The following is a 20,970-nucleotide window of genomic DNA, read 5'->3' as shown; positions in this document are numbered from 1 at the left end:
AAGAGTTGGCGGTGGGTAGTGATGAGTGGCTAGTTGCCTTTTCTCTCGTCTTTCCCTGCTAAATTAGGGACGGTTAACGCAAATAGCCCTCATTTAGCTTTGCACGAAACTGTAAACAAACCAAAACCTTCAGTACGGAACTTTTTTGATAATGAAACTTGATAAGCCTGAAGCATTGGTTATCTATAATTCCGAAATTTTATGACAATTGTGCTACTAAGCCTCCAAATTAAATTTTATAATGGAGTTTATAACATTCTGAAACAGAGAAACGCTGATAATTTACGGATTCCAATATTTTATGATAATAAAGTTAATAAGCCTCCGACACGTTACGCATAGACTCATATTCCTCTTGGTAACGGAAATGATAAGTTTCCGAAACGTTGATTGTGTATGGCTTGCAGCATTTTACGGCAACAGAGCTACTAAGCCTCCAAAACGTTTCGTGTGGACTAAATATTTTCCTGGTTTTTAATAACTCTTCCAATCATCATGGGCCTCGCATAGCCTGGTGGTTAAGACAATCTGAGTGTCATGGGTTTGAATCCCCGATACACCAAACATGCTCGCCCTTTCAGTTGTTGGGGTGTTATAACTTGGGGTGACTACTAGCTACGTTCCCTCTAGTCTTACACTGTTAAATTATGGACGGCTAGCGCAGATAGCTCTCGTGTAGCTTTGCGGGAAATTTTAAACAAACTAAAACCTTCAGTACGGAAGCATAATCATTTGCATCATAATGTATCCCAATTTCTAGGTTTTCGGTTTCCAGGTAGATTTTTAAACATTAACAGAACTTTATAAAACATCTATAGAACTTTATGCTACTACGTTATATTCAGCATATAACAGAAATGTCGTAGAAAATTGTAACAAATTAGATCACAATGTGCGCAGTATTAAATAATTATAGAAATAGTAAGTAAAATGGATATAAAATGCAAATATTCTGGAAATGCTTCTCCAACTACTGTTAAAAAATGAACTGCACTATAATATATTTACAGCACGTTACCCAACCAATCAGATAGCGCCACATCAGAATTATATCTATAAAAGTATAGACAGTAGTTTAGTGAATATACCGGTGGTTCCTGGCACAGAAACACTACACGATTAAACATTTTGGTTGGTGAAAGTTAATCCATGCAATAAACCGAAAACATACGTCACTTGTCAGTACGAGCCTATATGAATATTTTTAAGAAGGTATATGAAACAAACACTGCTGACAATAAATACAGGCAAGGTTAAAAATCTCAAAGTCTTCAAAAGTGACGTGCGAGGAAACACGACAAATCATTAGAGATATTGAAAACAACCTAGTTGTAAGTACACGTGTACATTTTATTTTCATGACTGAAAGATATACAAACATGTCAAGTGGTCTCGACAGACACACAGCTTCCCATAAGGTACTACTTATGAAAGATAATCAGAGTTGAAATGAGTATCAGGTACAACAGGGGTATTCACCCTTACAGATGAATCCATATTAAAGTTGTCTGGCAATAATAAACTATGGCGAAAACGAAACACGTATAGCGATCAATGTGAAAGGTCTGTAGCGAATCATGCTATGGGCCACTACAAGTGTGGACTGCATTCGGTCACCGCTGTTGAAAATTTAAAGGAAATTGATGGCACCCTTGAGACTGATAGGTACAAACAAACTCTTATTCATTTCGTCTTTCCCCTACGAACAAGCTATGTTTAGAAGGTATTTGTCTTCAAACAAGAAGATGATCCTGTAATTTAATTTGCTTAGGTAGAAGCTCAGAAGGTTAAACAACAATCGAACAACTTTAGCGTATCATGTGCAGTAATCCAGGACAGTTTGAATAACATTTCACAGTCGTACATTGATAAACTTAGAGTGTACTGTCCTGATTAAAGAAAATACTCAAACATTGTGCAACTTATTCGCCTTTCTTTTGTATTTTCTATAATATGGTTGTACTAACGCCAAATTTAATTGTAATTACCCATTGCTTGTAACTCCTGCATGTTCATCGTTTGTACGTTTTCAATTTTTAAGTTAAGCGCAAAACTACATAAAAGCTATCTGTGGTCAGCCCACCATCAGTGATCTAAACCCATATTTTAGCGTTTAAAGTCCACATACATACCGCTGTGCCACATGGGGACGTGCGTTTTTGTTGTTTGTTTTGTAATACATAAACATTATTAATTCGATATTAATACGTACAGTTTTTACTGGTTGGAAATACAATTAAAACCTGGTTAGATTAATTCCCCTTTACCCAAATATTTCCATATTAAACTTTTTAAGGAATTGCATTTTTTCTCAAACTATTCCAAATTTAAAATTTTAACCTCTTGGATTTCATCTGTAAAATTTGCTTTGCTCATTTTTATTTTATTTTTTTCAACTCTCAGCGTTTGCATTTAATTCAACACTCTGCTCCACTGGGAAGCACACCCTCTATAATGAAACAAAAAAGTTATATTGCCAGTTTTAAATCACCACGCCAATCCACTGGGAAACATACCCCCTGTAGGGAACCAAAAATGTTATATCGCCAATTGTTATTCAACACATCAGTTTAGCGAGGAGTACACGATTATCGCTGAATAATGAAGTGAAATGTTGTAACATACCGTCTGCTTTAATAACAGATGTCACCAGTTCGATATTTTGAGATATGCATGTATCAGCTTTTTGTTTTGGTTTTCAAAAACGAAACCTTTACTCGCAGGTTTAAACCAGCAGGGAGCGAATAAAATAAAAGAGGGGGAGAAAGAATACGTTTCCTCCACTGCCGATTAAATGTACTAGGCCTAATAAAACCTACGAAGAAATAACAAAAATATATATGTAGTTCACCATCAGCAATAATAACAATAATAAAAAGAACTTTAAGGTGACTCAAAAAATGTATTTTAACCTGCTTCTTCTTGGGTAAGGTAAACTGGAAACCCACTTGAAGCAAAGCATGACTGAATTGCTCACAAATTGCGTAATATTGAGTCGGAACTCTGCCCAAGGAGATACTTTCACTGAACTACGTGCTTGTGTTGATTCAAGGCTAGAATTGCATTGGGATGGCATCTGCTATTAAGAATACAAGGCCTTCAAACACGCATCAACGAAATGCTCAGGTGGCGCGTTGCCAATACAGAAAGTGTCGTCTGCCAAGGTCAACTGCTTCAAATAACACAATATTAGTAATAAACAAGCTTGTCTTGGAATATTCGAAATTGTTTTTTCCCGGAAAAATAACCATTAAAACACACTTATAAAGATCCTGGAACTTCAAAAAGCCTAGGCATGTGTGTCTTCATAATGAAAAATAGTAAAATCAATAGTCAGTTAAAACTCGCCGAATATCATACATTTATATATAATACACTTGTGAAAAGTACCTATCTAGGCGTAAGATATTTAAATATCTATTCGGGTAATACGTAAAAAGTGATACTAATATATATATATATGCGAGTAAGTTTGTAGGCTAGGTTTAGGGTAATATATAAAAAGTGGTGTTAAATGTATATGTAACTAAGTATGCTACGTAAGTATCTATATGACGCGAAATATTTTTTTAAATTCCGTAACATCCAGCTCCTTGCTTTCGGTGTCCCGTTAAACAATTTCCAAACGTTGGAAAGGACGATGTTATTATACAATTGACTTGGGGACAGACCGATATTCTGAAACATTCTGAAACTGCAAATATATCTCAAAATGTTAGCAGCTTACGTCCCTAACATAACATTACACTCCGTATTACTGTTCATGTAATATAAATACCCGAATGAACATTAGACTTATATGTGTAATTGATTTTACGTTCGATTTTCAAAACAATGGGTCTAAAGAACATCAGGCTCTAATCCTTATCAAATTCGATACTCGGTTCTGGATGGTTCAAAAGTAAGTCAGTGGGCTATTAACACAAAATCGAGTTTCGACAACCGCATCAAGAAGAGCACAAAAAAAAAAAACCAGTTTGAGGTTTTAGGCTTAAGAACAAGCAAACACACAAACGATTCTGTGTGAAGGAAAGTCGTTAACAATAAATTGCTGCATTTTTTTTCTCCTTAAAATGTTGTGATCGTTCATTCATTAACGACATTTTTATGGTGTTTAGTAGCGAATATTTACTTGGATTATTTCAAGATTGTCAAAATATTCTTAAGCTTACTGGAAAATAAAACATTATGGCTTTTATCTAAGTAATGAAACGATAAGAATAAACGTTTTCCCTCGAGCACAGTATAGGCCTGGACTGGGTTTGGTCTAATAATTAGCGCGCAGAAATATTAGCGTGCCAAAATGTCAATTCGAGGGTTTATGATTCGCATCCAGTAACTACAAAAATTTCACTCCGCACTGGTCCGGCATGGACAGGTGGGTTAAGGCGTCCGACTCGTAATCTGAGAATTGCAGGTTCGAATCCCCGTCGCACCAAACATGCTCGCCCTTTTAGCCGTGGGGTCGTTATAATGTGACGGTCAATCCCACTATTCGTTGGTAAAAGAGTAGCCCAACAGTTGGCGGTGGGTGGTGATGACTAGCTGCCTTCCCTCTAGTCTTACACTGCTAAATTAGGGATGGCTAGCGCAGATAGCCCTCGTGTAGCTTTGCGCGAAATTTAAAATAAACTTATACATCGTTTCGTTTGATTTCACCTAAACTGACGAAACGTTGTTATCCAACTAATCATCAAAAAGCTACTTTTTAAAAGTTTTTCAATCTCTCCTTTTTGAGATGTAATGCAAGCTGTAACATTCGCATGTGTTTGATAAAGCTCCAACTTCAACGTTTATTTATTTATTATTACATTTTGTACAATATATTAATTTAGTTGTTTTTTATTGTTTTTTTCTTTGTATAAACACTAATTAATGAGTATACGAAGCGCTTTTTAAAAAACTGTGTAGGTATATGCTTGAGTAGATATTATTTTAGAAGATATTGCACTATTTATTCGGTTCTCGGGAAGGCCCATTCTATCTGAAGGTGTTTAGTTTGTTTGTTTGTTTTTTTTTGGAATTTCGCGCAAAGCTACACGAGGGTTATCTACGCTAGCCGTCCCTAACTTAGTAGTGTAAGACTAGAGGGAATGCAGCTAGTCGTCACCACCCACCGTCAACACTTGGGCTACTCTTTTACCAACGAATAGTGAAATTGACTGTCACATTATAACACCCCCACAGCTGAAAGAGCAAGTATGTTTGGTGTGACGGGGATTCGAACCCACGACCCTCAGATTACGAGTTGAACGCCTTAACCCACCTGGCAATGCCGGGCCAAAGGTGTTTAAAAGACTAATTCGCTTAAAAACGAAACATTTTCTATTTTAAAATGTCTGTTTTTTTCTTACACGCACACGGAAAGGTCTTCAAATTTTAGCTCTGCCAGGGACTCAGTTCACAAATTGTCATATCAAACAAGTTTTCTTGAAGGAATGACAGCTGTTGACCGTCTAAAATAGAAGGCTCTCTTTTCTGTCGGCAAATCGGATAATGGCCATGGGATTCCACACCTTTGCATTTTCGTGTGAAATCTGGTTTTGTTTCATGTTTTAGTGTTTTTTTTCGATATTAAAAGCCCGGTTCTTCTTTGCCATACTCTTTTCTTTAATCAAATTTTTAACAGACCTTAAAATTTCTGGTTCGAATTTCTGAATTGAGCTTTGCACACAACACAACTTGAATCACAACTGCTTCGTTTTAATTTCCAGTGCAAGAATGTTTTATATTTTAACATCTTTTGAATTTAAATTTGAAAGTCTTCTTTTACCTTGTAGAGAGAAGGGAAAGTTGTACACTGAACTGGTGACAGTTTAGTTTGGTTTGTTTTTTGTGCTAAACTAAATGAGGATTACCTATACTAGCCGTTCTTCATTTCGCAGTGAAATACTAGAAGGAAGGCAGCTAGTCACTACCAATCACTACCAATGCTTGGGCTACTTACTCTTTTTACCAACGAATAATGGAATTGACCGTGACATTACAACACCCACAAGGCTGAGAGGCGAGAATATATGGTAGGACGGAGATTCCAACCCGAGGCCCTCAGACTGCAAATCAAGAGCCTTAACCCATCAGGCGAGAATTGGTGACAGAGAACTCGTTAAGGTTTCAAATCCTTTCTTTCTCTGTCTCTCTCACCATTCTAATACTCTCACTACAAATCCACTTGACCCTGTTTTTGTTGTTGTTGTTTTCTTCTGCGTTTGTAATTGTGTATTGAAAAAGTATTTTGTGCACTTACCGTGTTTTGACTTTTGTTTTTACGACGAGCTGTCAGTGTGGAGAGGCACTCCGTAACTTGGTATCTTTCGAACTTCAAAATAACGAGCCATATACGACTAATATGCGATAAATCCTTCTACCAGGGAATACCAAAAATGTAATTAACTAAAGTAGATTGTTCACTTAATTATTTTGTCAGCCAGTTAGTTCAGCGCTGTAAATTTGAGTTTGTGCTTTCAACATACTAAAAATATGAGAATAATCATACAGGAAAATTGGCAGGTAATTTCCCTTAGCAATTAAGTCTATCGTCAGTTATGTAAAACTTGTATAAGCTATTCTTACAGAACTGGTAATCGAAAAAATAAACGCTTTCATTATATCTAAGTGGTTCGGATTTTGCAACATTCTTTTCTTTAAGTAATCCGAACAAGAACTCCCAACTCCAACAAGAAACTATTACAACATAAATCAGAAATAAAACAGAATTACCATTCGGTTAGTGTTAGGAAAGCGTATCTTAATAAATGTCTTCAAATTGTTTACACGTACTGATAATCACTCATTTTTTGTCGCACATAAACACAAAACTCTCTACACAGAGAGTTGATACTGAAGGTTTAGACCTTGCTTTGAGTGCATGACAGACGATAAAAAAAAACGAAACATGAATTAACACTAACACCTAGTAAATCATGAAACGTTTTGCTAATGCAGTTTCTGTACTTCTCTTTCCGGTTCATATTTATGAAAAGGCTTATTATGGACGTAGCAATCGTATAAGCGGTTCCTAACATAAACAGAATACCTCCTCCTTGTTAGGTTGAAATAAAATTTGTTTGGTAACTCAGCAACAGTTGTTATAATATACCACGCTGCTGCATAATAATTTGTTTCGAAGAGGCGATTAAAGCAAACAAATTAATTTTAAGTAGTTACTAAACAAATTTTATTTTCATTTAAAAAGTGTTAACACTAACAAAAAAAAAATAAAATGGTGTAAAGTAAGTCCTAGAAGAAGGTTCTATACAACTGACATGTTTAAAATGTAGAACGCGCAAAATAAAGAAAAAATTATGGTAAATGATTTTATATTGATGTTCAATAAAAAGCTGTTTTATTTTCCCTTTTAGAAACGCACCTGCGTTAATACATATGTCATTATGTATAGTTTCGTGTCGCCTGGTGTTAAAAATGGTGTTGATTAGATTTATGCTAATAAATTTTGACTCCTCTGCACGAGATTACTGTCGCAATGTGCTGTAATAACAAGGGCCCTTACAAAATAATTTCTTGTTCATGGAGTAGCTTAGAACTACGAACTAATTATTTGTTCCTAATTTATCTTAAAAACAGAGATAAATTCTTTATTTCTAGTGTAGCTGAAGAGTAAACCCTAAGTTCACATCCTTCGTGTAGTTGAGAACTCTATATAAATTTTTGTTTCTAGTGTAGCTTTATGGTTAAGGCCTAAGTTCTTGTTCCTAATTGTACCTTAGAACTAAGGAATAATTTTCTGTTACAAGCGTAACTTAGAGCTATAGATTCATTCTTTGTTACTGATATACCTAAATCCTTATTCCTAGTGTAGTTTAGAACTGGGGAGTAATTCTTATTGCTGGTGCAACTTAGAACTCGGAACTAAGCCCATGTTCCTGTTGTAGCTTAGAACTAAGGGTTAAGTCCTCATTGTTCATGCAGCATAGAAATAAAGACAAAGTCCTCATTCTTGATGTAACTTAAAACAAAGTAGTTTTAAGTTCCTGTTGTAGCTTAGAAGTAAGGACTAAGTCTTAGTTGTTGTTGTAGCTCAGAACTGAGGACTAAGTCCTAGCTTCTGATCTGTACACCGTGTGCCTTCAAGTATGTGTATCTTGTTGTACAAGTTTTTGGATAAAGGCGTCCTGTCAAACTTGATTTTTATGGTGAACTGGTTTCTTTATTAAACAAGACTAGCCTGTCGCTGCTAGCATCAAGGTAAGCTGACAGTATTAACTGCGAGTTTTATCTAACAGACGGTGTTCCTGTGTATAACGACGCAATGGTACCGCAGGTATTATAAAACATACCAATATATGTTATGCAGTCCATCTATTTCGTTTGTTTGTTTTTTTAAATCTTGTCACATAACTATAAATGCGATGGTTATCTCGAACAGCGAACTAACCTAAATTATGCAATGCGACTTCAAACCTTGGATAGTTACAGTGCATCTCAATTCTGTTGTGACAGCATTTACGTAAAGGAGAGGTACCCTAACTTCTCACTACCACCAAAAGAAATTATTAGTATGAACACAAACACACATTGTCCAGTTACTTCCATGCATATTGGTCAACCTTACGTAAGAATTATTTTTAGCAAAATTATAGATTACAAAAAGGAAATGTCACAGGTAGAAGTTATAATAGTAAAGCCTTTCATATGGTAAGTACAAACCATTTTAAAAGCAGAAAATGCCTTTCATAAGATCATTTAAGTAGTTTTCAGTTGGAGAAAATATCAGTTTGTGCATGGTTAGTAATGACTACTTCTGATTAGAGCGATGTATCCATTGGGTTAGTATCAGCGGATTTGTTATTCATTACGTTCAAAACAAAACAGTTTTGGAGAAAAGCGCCTTTTTAGCTTGAAACAGGCGAATTTATAGAAAAGTGCTCTCTATAGGTTACTGGACATTTTCAATAGGACAGTGTCTTTGCTCAGGCTAATACAGGGAGTTTCAAAGGAAAGTACACTTCCTCAAATTACAATGAAATTTTAGTGAAGAGAGGGAACTTTCATCAGCTCAATAAAGATATTTTTAAAAAGTACTTTTCATAAGGTCATTCTTGAAAGTTTTGCAGAAAAGTAGAGGCAATTTCTGAAGGAAGAAAACTCCTTGTCCATGTTAATACAGGTTAAGTAAGAGTTTTTTATTGAAGTTAGAACAGAAAATCGCTGTTAATTAAACATGTATAGACTGTTTCAAAGAAAAGCGTCCTCTTTCCTTAAGTACAGACGGTTTTGGATAACAGCGCCCTCTTTGTTAAATGCGCACAAAGATGTTCGAATAACATCGCCCTCTTTGTGAAATACGTATAAAGTATTTTGGAGAACAGCGCCCTCTTCATTACATACGTATAAAGAGTTTCAGAGAAAAGTGTTCCTTTATAAACTAGTGCGAACTGTTTTGAAACAAGACATCCTTCACCGGGTTTGCACAGATGGTTTCAAAGAGAAGCATTTTTATGAAGTTATAACATTCGGTTAACTCTTCAGGTTAATACTAAAGGAAATTTAAAAGAAAAAGCGTCCTCATCAGGTAGATACAGAGTACTTCAAAGAAGACGCTCTCTTCTCCAGGTTGGTATACAAGATTTTAGAGAGGAGAACCCTTTGCAGACAGTTTTCAAGAAAGAAATTCCTCACTGGGTTGGTTAAAGGTAGTTTCAGAACAAATGTAAACCATTTTATCAGGCTGATATAGATAGTTTTGGAGTAAGGAACGTTTCATCAAGATAGTACAAATGGTTTTGGTAAAACATGCTCATCTTGCTAGCCAGGCATGGCCAGGTGGGTTAAGGCGTTCGACTCGTAATCTGAGGGTCGCGGGCTCGAATCCCCATCGCACCAAACATGCTCGCCCTCTCAGCCGTGGGGGCGTTAAAATGTCACGGTCAATCCCACTATTCGTTGGTAAAAGAGTAGCCTAAGAGTTGGCGGTGGGTGGTGATGACTATCTGCCTTCCCTCTAGTCTTACACTGCTAAATTAGGGACGGCTAGCACAGATAGCCCTCGAGTAGCTTTGTGCGAAATTCCAAAACAAACAAACAAGCTATTAAAAATAAACAAACAAATGTCGGACCCTTAAAAACTGCAGAAATTACAGGTCACTTATCCTGAACGATTAATGAAGTTTGAGAGAAAACGATGCTCAACTGTATAGACATCCACAGTAAAAACCCCGGCATGGCCAGGTGGTTAGGGCACTCGTCTTGTAATCTAAGATATGGGTCAGAATCCCTGTCACACCAAACATGCTCGCCGTTTCAGCCGTGGGGGGCGTTATAACGTAAAAATCAATCTCACTATTTTTTGGTAAAAGAATAGCTCAAGAGTTGACGATGGTTGGTGATGACTAGCTGCTTTCCCTCTAGTCCTACACTGCTAAATTAAGGACGGCTAACGCAGATACACCCTTGTGCAAATTAATTGAAATAAGACGGAAAATTACAATTTTTTCATTTTTTTGCGTTTTATTTCTAAGAATCCAAACATTACTCACAAATTAATACATGATATGACCGCCTTCATTTTTCACAAGATCATTAATCCGCTTTGGCATCGAGTCCACGAGTTGACTGCAATCTTTACTAATTTTTAGATCATGGTACCACACCTCAATTATGGCCTCAATTAGCTTATCTTTCGTAGTACAGTCTTTTCAATAGGATTTAAGTCCGGGGAGTTTCCAGGCCAGTCCAGCACCTTTATTCGCGTTGTAGTCATGAAATTCTTCACAAGTTTCGATGTGTGGCACGGAGCCAGATCTTGTTGAAAAATGCCAGATCCATCTGGAAATCTCTTTTTTAATTCTGAAACGACTCTTCTCTGCAAAACTTCGATGTACTGTGGTCCTCGCATCATACCTTCTACGATATGTAAGCCTCTGACGCCATAGCAGCTGAAAAAGCCCCAAAACATCTTCTTCAAGGGATGTTTTACGAACTGACTGATGTGAGATTCTCGAAGTTTCTCACCTGGAGATCTGCAAACATGCAGATTTCTTTGACCCTGTTCGAAGAAACGAGTCTCGTCACTGAATAACACCTCCCTCCATTGTTCTTGCATCCAGTTCTTGTATTTCAGACCCCATTTATACCGTTTTTTCTTCATTGAGTTGGTAAGAAGTTGTTTTTTGACTGGTCTTTTTGCTCTTCTAACGCAATTTCGAATGACGTAATATTCCTCAAAATTTCGTCATATGTCCCAAAAATAGACCGGCCGTAGTGCAAAACACAGCTAATGACGCCGTCTGTGTGAAAAAATGACTATTAAAAGAAATCAGTGGGTCCAGCGAGCCTTCACCGACCGCCATGCTGAAAATATTGTAAAATGACCATTTGTTTCAATTAATTTGCACAAGGGTGTAGCCTTCGTATAGCTTTGAGGGAAAATCAAAACATGCATACACTTTACTGATCCTTCAATTTATGTAAGCCAATAAAAGAAATTTAGCCAAAACTACCATCAGAATTGTAATTATTACGACTATGGTCTTCTCTGTATTTTATACAGAAAATTAGCGATTTTACCCATAGTTTAATAATTAACAACATTAAAAAAAGAAGGGCTTTAAACACCATGTATTATGCTCACTAGTCGTGAACAATTTAGTAATGTGATGGTTCACTATCGTCATCGCTAGTCCCGAATACGAAAACCTTGTTGTAGAAAATCGGAACACATTTGCTTGTTTCCTTGTTGTTGTTGTTGCCACCCAGTGGCACGGCGGGAAGTATGTGGACTTAAAACGCTAAATATCAGGTTTAGATACCCATAGTCGGCAGATTACAGCTAGCCCATTGTGTAGCTTTGTGCTTAACAAACAAATATCTTGTTGTTGTTTTAATTTCTTAGTACTAAACTTTCAACGAAATACAGCGAAAGTTTCCATGAGCGTGCAAAGGTGCGTTTCTTGTTTAAATATTAAGCCTTTAAGTTTGAAAATTCACTGTTTGTGTGGTCCATAAGCCTGAGTCGTGGCTCCTTCCCATCGGCCTCTCCTGACTTAACTCGGACCTTAAAAAGGATATTTATTCTGTTTTCTAATATTTTGGTAGTTTTCTGTTTAATAACAAAAACTAGGAAATCCCAGTAAAACCTATTATGCACGAAAAGTTGAGTGACACTAAATATGTCGAATATCAACGTACTGTACGACCTTTTCTCCCTTCTAACCCCTGGAAAATATTTATATCGCACATGAAGATCGCGTTGAACTCGGTAGGGCATATGACAAACTAGGTCACAGAAACACACATAAGTTAAGGCAATGCCTGACTCTGATCATATAGAAGCCTCACGTACATGACCAAGGCTGTTAAGGATAATTGCATCGTGGGTATTTTAAATTCCTAACATATATTTAGAACGTTAGGATGTTAAAATATGTGTGCGAAGAATAATACATTACGTACGGAACAATGAATGTCGTCTTGGTGGCGTACAATGTCGAGCACGTGGATCTCAGCTCGAGAGCTAAAGAGAGAGAGAAATACGCTAGCAAAACCAATTAGTATTTTATATACGGTGAGAAAAGATATACATTCTGTGACGACATCTACTCCAGCAAACAACAAGGTAACAAAATGTAGCTACGATGTACTACCAGATTTCTTATTACACATTACCACATGGTCATCACGTGTTACAGGACTCAACGCGACCCACAGCACACTACCAGATTTCTTATTATATATATTACCACGTGGTCATCACGTGCTACAGGACGCTACGCGTTGACAACAGCAGCAAAAAAAAAAAAAAAAAAAATGAACGTGAAAAATCAGTGTCGTTAACTTTATATTTATATACAACACCAGATGGCGACTACACAGTATAGAGATATATTTATCTATAATAACAGGAAAGACCTACGTAATACAGAAACATACCTATCTATTGTACCCTATAAAGACAAAATATGACAGACTTAAAACGGCTAATACGGTAAATAGTCATAGTTATCTACAAAACCAAATTAAAAGTAGAAACAAATTGATCGAGTTATACAGAAATAAAGATGTCGACTAGATAGTACAGTCATAAATATCTATAAGACTAGGTAATGACTGGATACTAAATAGTTATAGATATATTTAAAACATACAAAGACTAGACAGTACAGCGTTACACCGATTTAGAATTACTATTAACGACCATATGCATCAAAGATATATTCATCTTATTAGATAGATGAAGCCTAGGTACTACAGAGTTATAATCATCTATCAGATAAGACAGATGAAGCCCAGGTACTACAGAGTTATAATCATCTATCAGATAAGACAGATGAAGCCCAGGTACTACAGAGTTATAATAATCTATCAGATAAGACAGATGAAGCCCAGGTACTACAGAGTTATAATCATCTATCAGATAAGACAGGTGAAGCCCAGGTACTACAGAGTTATAATAATCTATCAGATAAGACAGGTGAAGTCTAGGTACTACAGAGTTATAGTCATATATCAGATAAGATAGATGAAGCCTAGGTACTACAGAGTTATAATCATCTATCAGATAAGACAGGTGAAACCTAGGTACCACAGAGTTATAATCATCTATCAGATAAGACAGGTGAAGCCTAGGTACTACAGAGTTATAATCATCTATCAGATAAGACAGATGAAGCCTAGGTACTACAGAGTTATAATCATCTATCAGATAAGACAGGTGAAGCCTAGGTTCTACAGAGTTATAATCATCTATCAGATAAGACAAGTGAAGCCTAAGTACTACAGAGTTATAATCATCATCTATCAGATAAGACAGATGAAGCCTAGGTACTACAGAGTTATACTTATTTGTGAGGGAGATAAAGCCTAGGTGCTGCAGAGGTATGCTTATCTATATGACATGACATGACCACACTAAAGCCACTCTTTATACTCTCAATATCCTATTGTAAAATTTGTGTTTTACACCAAGTGAATATTAGTTATGTCTGAAGCTATGACTTCCTACAGAACCAAGCAGAAAGTGGTTATCTCTGAAGCTGTGTCCTCTTACAGAACCAAGCACAAAGTAATGTCTGAAGCTATGTCTTCCTACAGAACCAAGCACAATGTAATGTCTGAAGCTATGTCTTCCTACAGAACCAAGCACAATGTAATGTCTGAAGCTATGTCTTCCTACAGAACCAAGCAGAAAGTGGTTATCTCTGAAGCTGTGTCCTCCTCTGAAGCTGTGTCCTCCTACAGAACCAACAGAACCAAGCACAATGTAATGTCTGAAGCTATCTGTCTGTGTCCTCCTACAGAACCAAGCAGAAAGTGGTTATCTCTGAAGCTGTGTCCTCCTACAGAACCAAGCACAAAGTAATGTCTGAAGCTATGACTTCCTACAGAACCAAGCAGAAAGTGGTTATCTCTGAAGCTGTGTCCTCCTACAGAACCAAGCACAAAGTAATGTCTGAAGCTATGTCTTCCTACAGAACCAAGCAGAAAGTGGTTATGCCTAAATCTATGTCTTCCTACAGAACCAAGCAGAAATTGGTTATGTCCAAAGCTGTGTCCTCCTACAGAATCAAGCAAAAGTGGTTATATCTGAAGCTGTGTCCTCCTACAGAACCAAGCAGAAAGTGGTTATGTCTGAAGCTATGTTTTCTACAGATAAATATTAGATACGAAATTATCTTTCGATGTCACTCGAAATATAAACTTGCAAGCGTATTTGGAACTGCAATCAATATTCATAAAATTTAGAGTTAAGAGCTCGAACTCTCTTTGTCACTTTACGTTTCGCGCGGGCAAGCAGTGATCACCTTCTACTCAGAGAACAATACCAGTATTCTCCATTCGTATCATTTATCATTCAAAAGACTGAAGAAAATTTGTTTGTTTTTTTAATTTCGCGCAAAGCTACACGAGGGCTATCTGCGCTAGCCGCCCCTAGTTTACTAGTGTAAGACTAGAGGGAAGACAGCTAGTCATCATCGCCAACCGCCAACTCTTGGACTACTCTTTTACCATCGAATAGTGGGATTGACCGTCATATTATAGCGCCCCCACGGCTGAAAAGGCGAGCATGTTTGGTGCGACGGGGATTCGAATTCGCGACCCTCAGATAACGAGTCGAACGCCTTAACTCATCTGGCCATGCCGGGCCCTTTCGGTTTTGCATTCGCAGAAAAAAAAAAAAAAACGTTGTTTAACTTTTATTTTAAGCCATTACGCGCTTTTGTGATGACAAAAACGTTGGTGTTTAAATCGTGTAGTGTAGTTGTAACAATAACCAGCATTACCAGATATTTGTAAAAACGGGTATATTTAATTTTAATGTAAGTAATAAGTACGAGTGAGTGATTTTCATCTTACTATTGCTTGTTGGAAAACTCATTTAATTAGAAAGAGCTACTCCCACTCACACGATGAATGGAATCTCTGAGCTACTATTGGCTGATGGCCTGATGGTTCGAAAGTTCGACTCGCAATCCGAGGGTCGTGGGTTTTAAACCATGTTACCAAAATATGTTCGCTCTTTCAGCCACAGAGTGTTTATAATGTGACAATTAATCTCATTATTAGTTGGTAGTATAGTAGACCGAGAGTTGGCGGTGGGTGGTGTTGAATAGATGTTTTTTCATTGGTCTATCACTGCTAAATTAGTGACGACTTGAGAAGATATCTCGTGTAACTTCTGTGCGAAATTCAAAGTAACCAAGCTACTGGCTGGGATCTTATAACTTGAAATAAGTATAATATGTTATTAGCAAACTGGTCCCCCCTTTTATTTTATCTGAAATAAATATGAATAAAAAAATATTGGTAGCTTGAAAGACGGGAAAATGTGCCCTAAATTTTGGCTGACAAAGGTTTGTTGTCATGTCTAAAGTTAAGGTTCGAAAAAAATTCAAATAGCACAGTCATTATTGGTGCCCTAACGTAGAGATTTTGAACTCAAGAAACACATTCTTAAAGTTTTAGAATCACAAATAAAAACCATTTTTATGAGCTAATTAACCTTATTTGGAACTGTGAGAAATACAGTAAAGAATGGCTGTGATGGAGGGGTGGTACCTAAAGCCTTCGATATGATAAGTGTGGATACCCCTTTCTCCCAAAATCCCTATAATAGTATAAATAGTTTTTAATTACTATTATATAAATTGTCTTTAATGATTATTGTACAAGTAATTTTAATTATGATTGTATAAAAATAATTGATTATTGTCATATAAATAGTTTGTAATTATTATCGTACAAATAGCTTTCAACTATTACTGTATAATCAGTAGCACATTTAGGTAGGAGCTAAAGCGGGCTCAGTCCTGGAGTTCATGGTCTTAATGGGAGCCCATTAATAATCTAATTATGTGTAAAATTACATAGGATGTAGGGCCCACAAACATTATTCGCCCCTGAGCCCACACAGCTTTAAATGTGCCACTGCGTGTAATATATTTTATTAAAATAGTATTTGCTTTTATAAGATAACATCTGTTGTTTTCCAGTGATAAAGCACCTCAGACACCGTCTTCTCTTGTTGCTATAATTACTATACCTTAACGTGCGACCGACTGAAACTATTGGTACTTCACGTGCTGCTTTACCCTTTTATTTAACTTCTTACATCGGCTCTTTATTTAGGCAGGCCCGGCGTGGCCAGGTTAAGGCGTTCGACTCGTAATCTGAGGGTCGCGAGTTCGAATCCCTGTCGCACCAAACATGCTCGCTCTTTTAGCCGTGGGGGCGTTATTATGTGATAGTCAATCCCACTGTTCGTTGGTAAAAAGAGTAGCCGAAGAGTTGGCTGTGGGTGGTGATGACTAGCTGCCTTCCCTCTAGTCTTACACTGCTAAATCAGGGACGGCTAGCGCAGATAGCCCTTGAGGAGCTATGTGCGAAATTCAAAAACAAACAAGCAAAACTGAATTACTGTAGAATAAGTGAAATGTCAACTCCTTTATTAAAAGAGCTTCAAGAACGATACATTTTTCAATCGTTAAGTTACGAAAATGCCTTGTATTGTTTCGTCCAGATGTGAAGCATAGATTTCATTAATTCCAATCTATACCACATGTATAAACTACACAATCGAAAAGACACACAAGTAGAAACTGTTAAGATTTTTATAAAAAAAAAAAAGAAACAAGGAAAATCTTTATATTTCTAAAAGTAAAACTATTATGTAAATCATTTGGCAAACGTGTTCTACTGGTTATCGTGCCCTATCTGTAAATCCATGCGTTTATAACATACGTTCTGTTACCGTAAACACGTGCTCCAAACACTACGGCCGCGGTATTACTATAAAAACAGAGGGTATGTTGGTTAGGCAGCAGCAGTTTAAGAGGTGGTCGTAGGTATTGTTCAATATCTGCCTTCTTTTCTTGCCTTTGAGCTCAATTTAAGGACAGCCGTGCGCAGACAGCTCTTATTTAATTTTACATGAAACTTCTTAAACGTATTTCCTTTAGCGCTGCCACATGTCAAACCTAGAAGATTTATATTTCTTCGTTATACAAAACAACTAGAGATAAGATGATTCCGTATCTGAACACCTCTATCGAACAGCGTGTTAGTAGCCTATTGAATTTAATGATTTTTTAAACAGTCAGAAACAAAGACCTTGAGTTGCTGTAATTATTTTGTTTAGTTTGACCTTGTAAAAGAGATATAAAGCCTACTTCCGTGTGAACGCCACGAGATTATTAAGAAGTACATAATACAGCCCCCCCTTCATCCTTGCCATGTAATTGATTATTTTTTTGCTAGCAGGACTGTGCTCAAAGCTGCATAGTATCCGCCCATAGGCGCTCTTAATTTGGAACTAATAGTCAACAGTGCCCACCGCAGAATTTCGCTCGAAACCACGGCGACTATCCAATAGTCGAATGCCGACAGTCCGAAAGCGTGATAGTCAGATATTCTTGCAGTATAAGTTAATACTGAATTAATAAACAAATCCGTAAGTCCTTGATAGATGAATGCAATCTCAAATGAAATGTTTAAAGGGTACATCTTTGGGGGATTCCGGAGGACCAGCCGCCCCTGACGGATTGCTTTCGCTTTACACACATGCAAGAGAAATATTTCAAATAACATTCTGGCGTAAAGATCACTCGGTTTCAAGATAATTTTACAGATGGGAAACTTTCAACATCGTTAATGATTGGGGGATATACCATTTGTTATCACAGGACTATAAAATAAAAACCTTGAATGTCCATTCTCTTAGAAGAGAAATCAGGGGTTCGATTCCCATCGGTGGACTCAGCAGATAGCCCGATGTGGCTTTGCGATAAGAAAACACACACACACTCTTTCTCTTAGAAGAGCTAAAATTCCAAATTCAATCCTGAAGCGTAGCTCTGCAGCTAATACTATACATGCATATAATAAAATAACATCTGCGAACTGGTAATAAGCATTATCCAATCATTCATGTCAAATTGTAACCTTTTAGATCATATCCTGGAGTGTTTTTATAATAACATTTCACGAATTTAACCAAACAACCAATTTAATTGTTAAAAACACAAAACAGCTTCAAACTAACGGGCTTTCGGATTATCGGGCTTTCACCAACACTACACAAGGTTCATATTACGCATAACTGTGCCTAATTTCGAATTAAAACAAAAGGGAAGGTAGCTAGTCAACATCACCCACCACTAACTCTTAGAGTGCTCTTGTCTGACGAATAGAGTGATTTGACAGTAACTTTTATAGCACCCTGACGAGTGCTATAAAGTAGCGAGTGTTGCAGATATGGGATGTGAAACACCGGATTCACAAGCCGAGAAAGCTAATGACTAAATCACGCCCGACTCGTGAAATATCAAAATATATAGGAAGGTTTTAAACATAATTTACTAGAGGGAGAAAAAATATTTACAAAAAAAAAAAGATGTTTTCTTAGCCAATGGCTCCCCAGTGGCACAGCGGCATGTCTGCGGACTCCCACCACTAGAATCCGGGCTTCGATACCAATAGTGGGCAGAGCAGAGATAGCTCTTTGTGTATCCTTGTGCTTAATTCCAAACAAACTTATCCAATGATAACAAATGTCATCTGTTTACAGCTTTGGAGAGAATAAACAAAATTTCACATTATCTTCGTTTTCTTCCAAACAGAACAAATAACCCAGAAAAATAAAATACACATATTTAACTATATTTCTAATAATATTAATCAGTTCTAATGTAAAGTAGGGTTTTATCGTTTTATATTAAAACCTCTTGAACCTACCAGAAATACACCAACTCTAGTCATGAGACAATAATAATCAGAGGCGTCGGAACCATGAGTGTTTTAGCACCCCTACTTTTACATATTTGGCTTATATAGCAAGTGTAAATTATATTATTACATTAATCTTCAGAGGAGCATGTCCCCAGGCTACCCTCATAGATTAAGCCGATATTATCGCTCCTTATATTTTCGTAAAAATTTCGTCGTAAAAATCTACATGTTTATCCCCGCTTTGCAAACACCTTCCTATACCACTGAATACTAATGATTTCTTGTTTGTCTTCCACATGGTTAGGTTTAATATAATTCATAAATTTTATTAAGAATGGCTTAACAAAAAATATTGTTTAATACACGTATACATACACATAAGAGTGACCATGTTATTTCTATTCGTTCGCGTAATGGTTTTATATCGCAAGAAAAAACAAAATTACACAAACACATTCAATAAGTGCTTTAAACGAGAGAATGGTGATATTTGTAAAATAACTATTCAATAAAACAATTTGATGTCAAACGTTAATTGGACTAAATGTTTTGTATCTTAAAGCGCTGTTGACACAACGGTCTAAAATTTAAGAAACCAAGTATAACTACTTTCAACACAACCAACATCTAACTAAGGGGAGAAGTCTGTTGCAACTGTGAAACTATTTTCTAAAAATCAAACACGATCAGAAAGACGTTAATTACCCTTGAAAATAAGGTTAAATATTGTTGATCACGTGACAAGATCATGGAATTTAGCGGGAAACAGATACGTACCATACCACATGCAAACGGTGTGTTATCTAATGGGGAGGTATCAGGCATAGAGTCTCTCCATCAGAAGTACAACTCTGGCTTCTATTATTGTCTACGTAAGGGTATAATTTGGGTTTTTGCTTCTAAAACCGACCACAAAACAGTAATTTTCCCTGTTGTAAAATGCACATTTCTTTCCCAGCGTAATTTTACATCACAGCGAGGTCTAGAAGACTAACTATATAACACCTGCCTCACGAAGCGCGAACCACAACTTGAAGGTCAACCATGCACGAGCTAAGAAAACGCGCGAAAGATTTTCCTGTAGACGTCTAAACCTTTGCTATGTAGGTGAGAAGCCAGGTATGCCTATAAGTGAGGGAGAAAAATAAATACTTGTCCTACCACCAGACGTCTCACATCAGAGCAAGCATAGACTATAGTCACAGCCGCCCAGTTAAGAAATTAGGCCACGAGGGAAAGCATTTATTCGCATGTTTATCCATGAACGAATTATGTTTGTCTTAACACTTTTTATTATTATTTGTATTGTGTTTTTTTTTTTTACCTTCGTTGTACTCAAGCTCAATTCGGTTTTTCTGTGTCCCACATAATGGAGAATATTAGGTATGTTCTTCGCGCAAGATTGTAATAAAATATTAGTTTTGAAAGGTTTTCCGATCAGAAATGATACCGATTCAATGACCATATACCTATATCACTTGACGCCAGAGGGCAAACAATAATTGCAACTGGGTCATAATTTTTGACTGTTGAACTTAACAGTAGGAAGGCATCTAAGAATAAATTAGGCTGATGTAATGTAATATACATCCCCTGTAATGTATTTCAACCATGCTCGTCCTCAATAAGAATTATGTGCTACAGAAATATTCACGCTTTTATTTATCTTCCCTCAGCAATTTATTCATTTTGAAATCTCGTAAAGTCGTTACTTTCTGATTGCAATTAATGATTGACGAAGTTAAACAAGCACAAATATACAGCCTCGCATTAACTGGTAAAGAATCG

At 36.7% G+C, this 20,970-nt stretch overlaps 1 protein-coding gene across 4 annotated transcripts in view; it reads right to left on the bottom strand.

The window, feature by feature from the left end:
- LOC143226533 (apoptosis-stimulating of p53 protein 1-like) overlaps nt 1-20,285 on the bottom strand; it is a 226,804-nt gene extending 206,519 nt beyond the window's left edge. For 3 of the 4 annotated variants that reach the window (XM_076457601.1, XM_076457602.1, XM_076457603.1), the window contains exon 1: nt 19,960-20,285. In XM_076457601.1, the coding sequence (XP_076313716.1) occupies nt 19,960-20,007 (48 nt within the window). In that variant the 5' untranslated portion in view covers nt 20,008-20,285. The remainder of the gene's footprint in view (nt 1-19,959) is intronic. The other variant, XM_076457604.1, reaches the window with a different exon arrangement.
- Between the last annotated feature and the right edge of the window lie 685 nt (nt 20,286-20,970).

Source organism: Tachypleus tridentatus, chromosome 9 (genome assembly GCF_004210375.1).
Source record: "Tachypleus tridentatus isolate NWPU-2018 chromosome 9, ASM421037v1, whole genome shotgun sequence".
In the NCBI taxonomy this organism is placed as follows: domain Eukaryota; kingdom Metazoa; phylum Arthropoda; class Merostomata; order Xiphosura; family Limulidae; genus Tachypleus; species Tachypleus tridentatus.
This window is presented reverse-complemented; position numbering and strand designations above follow the sequence as displayed.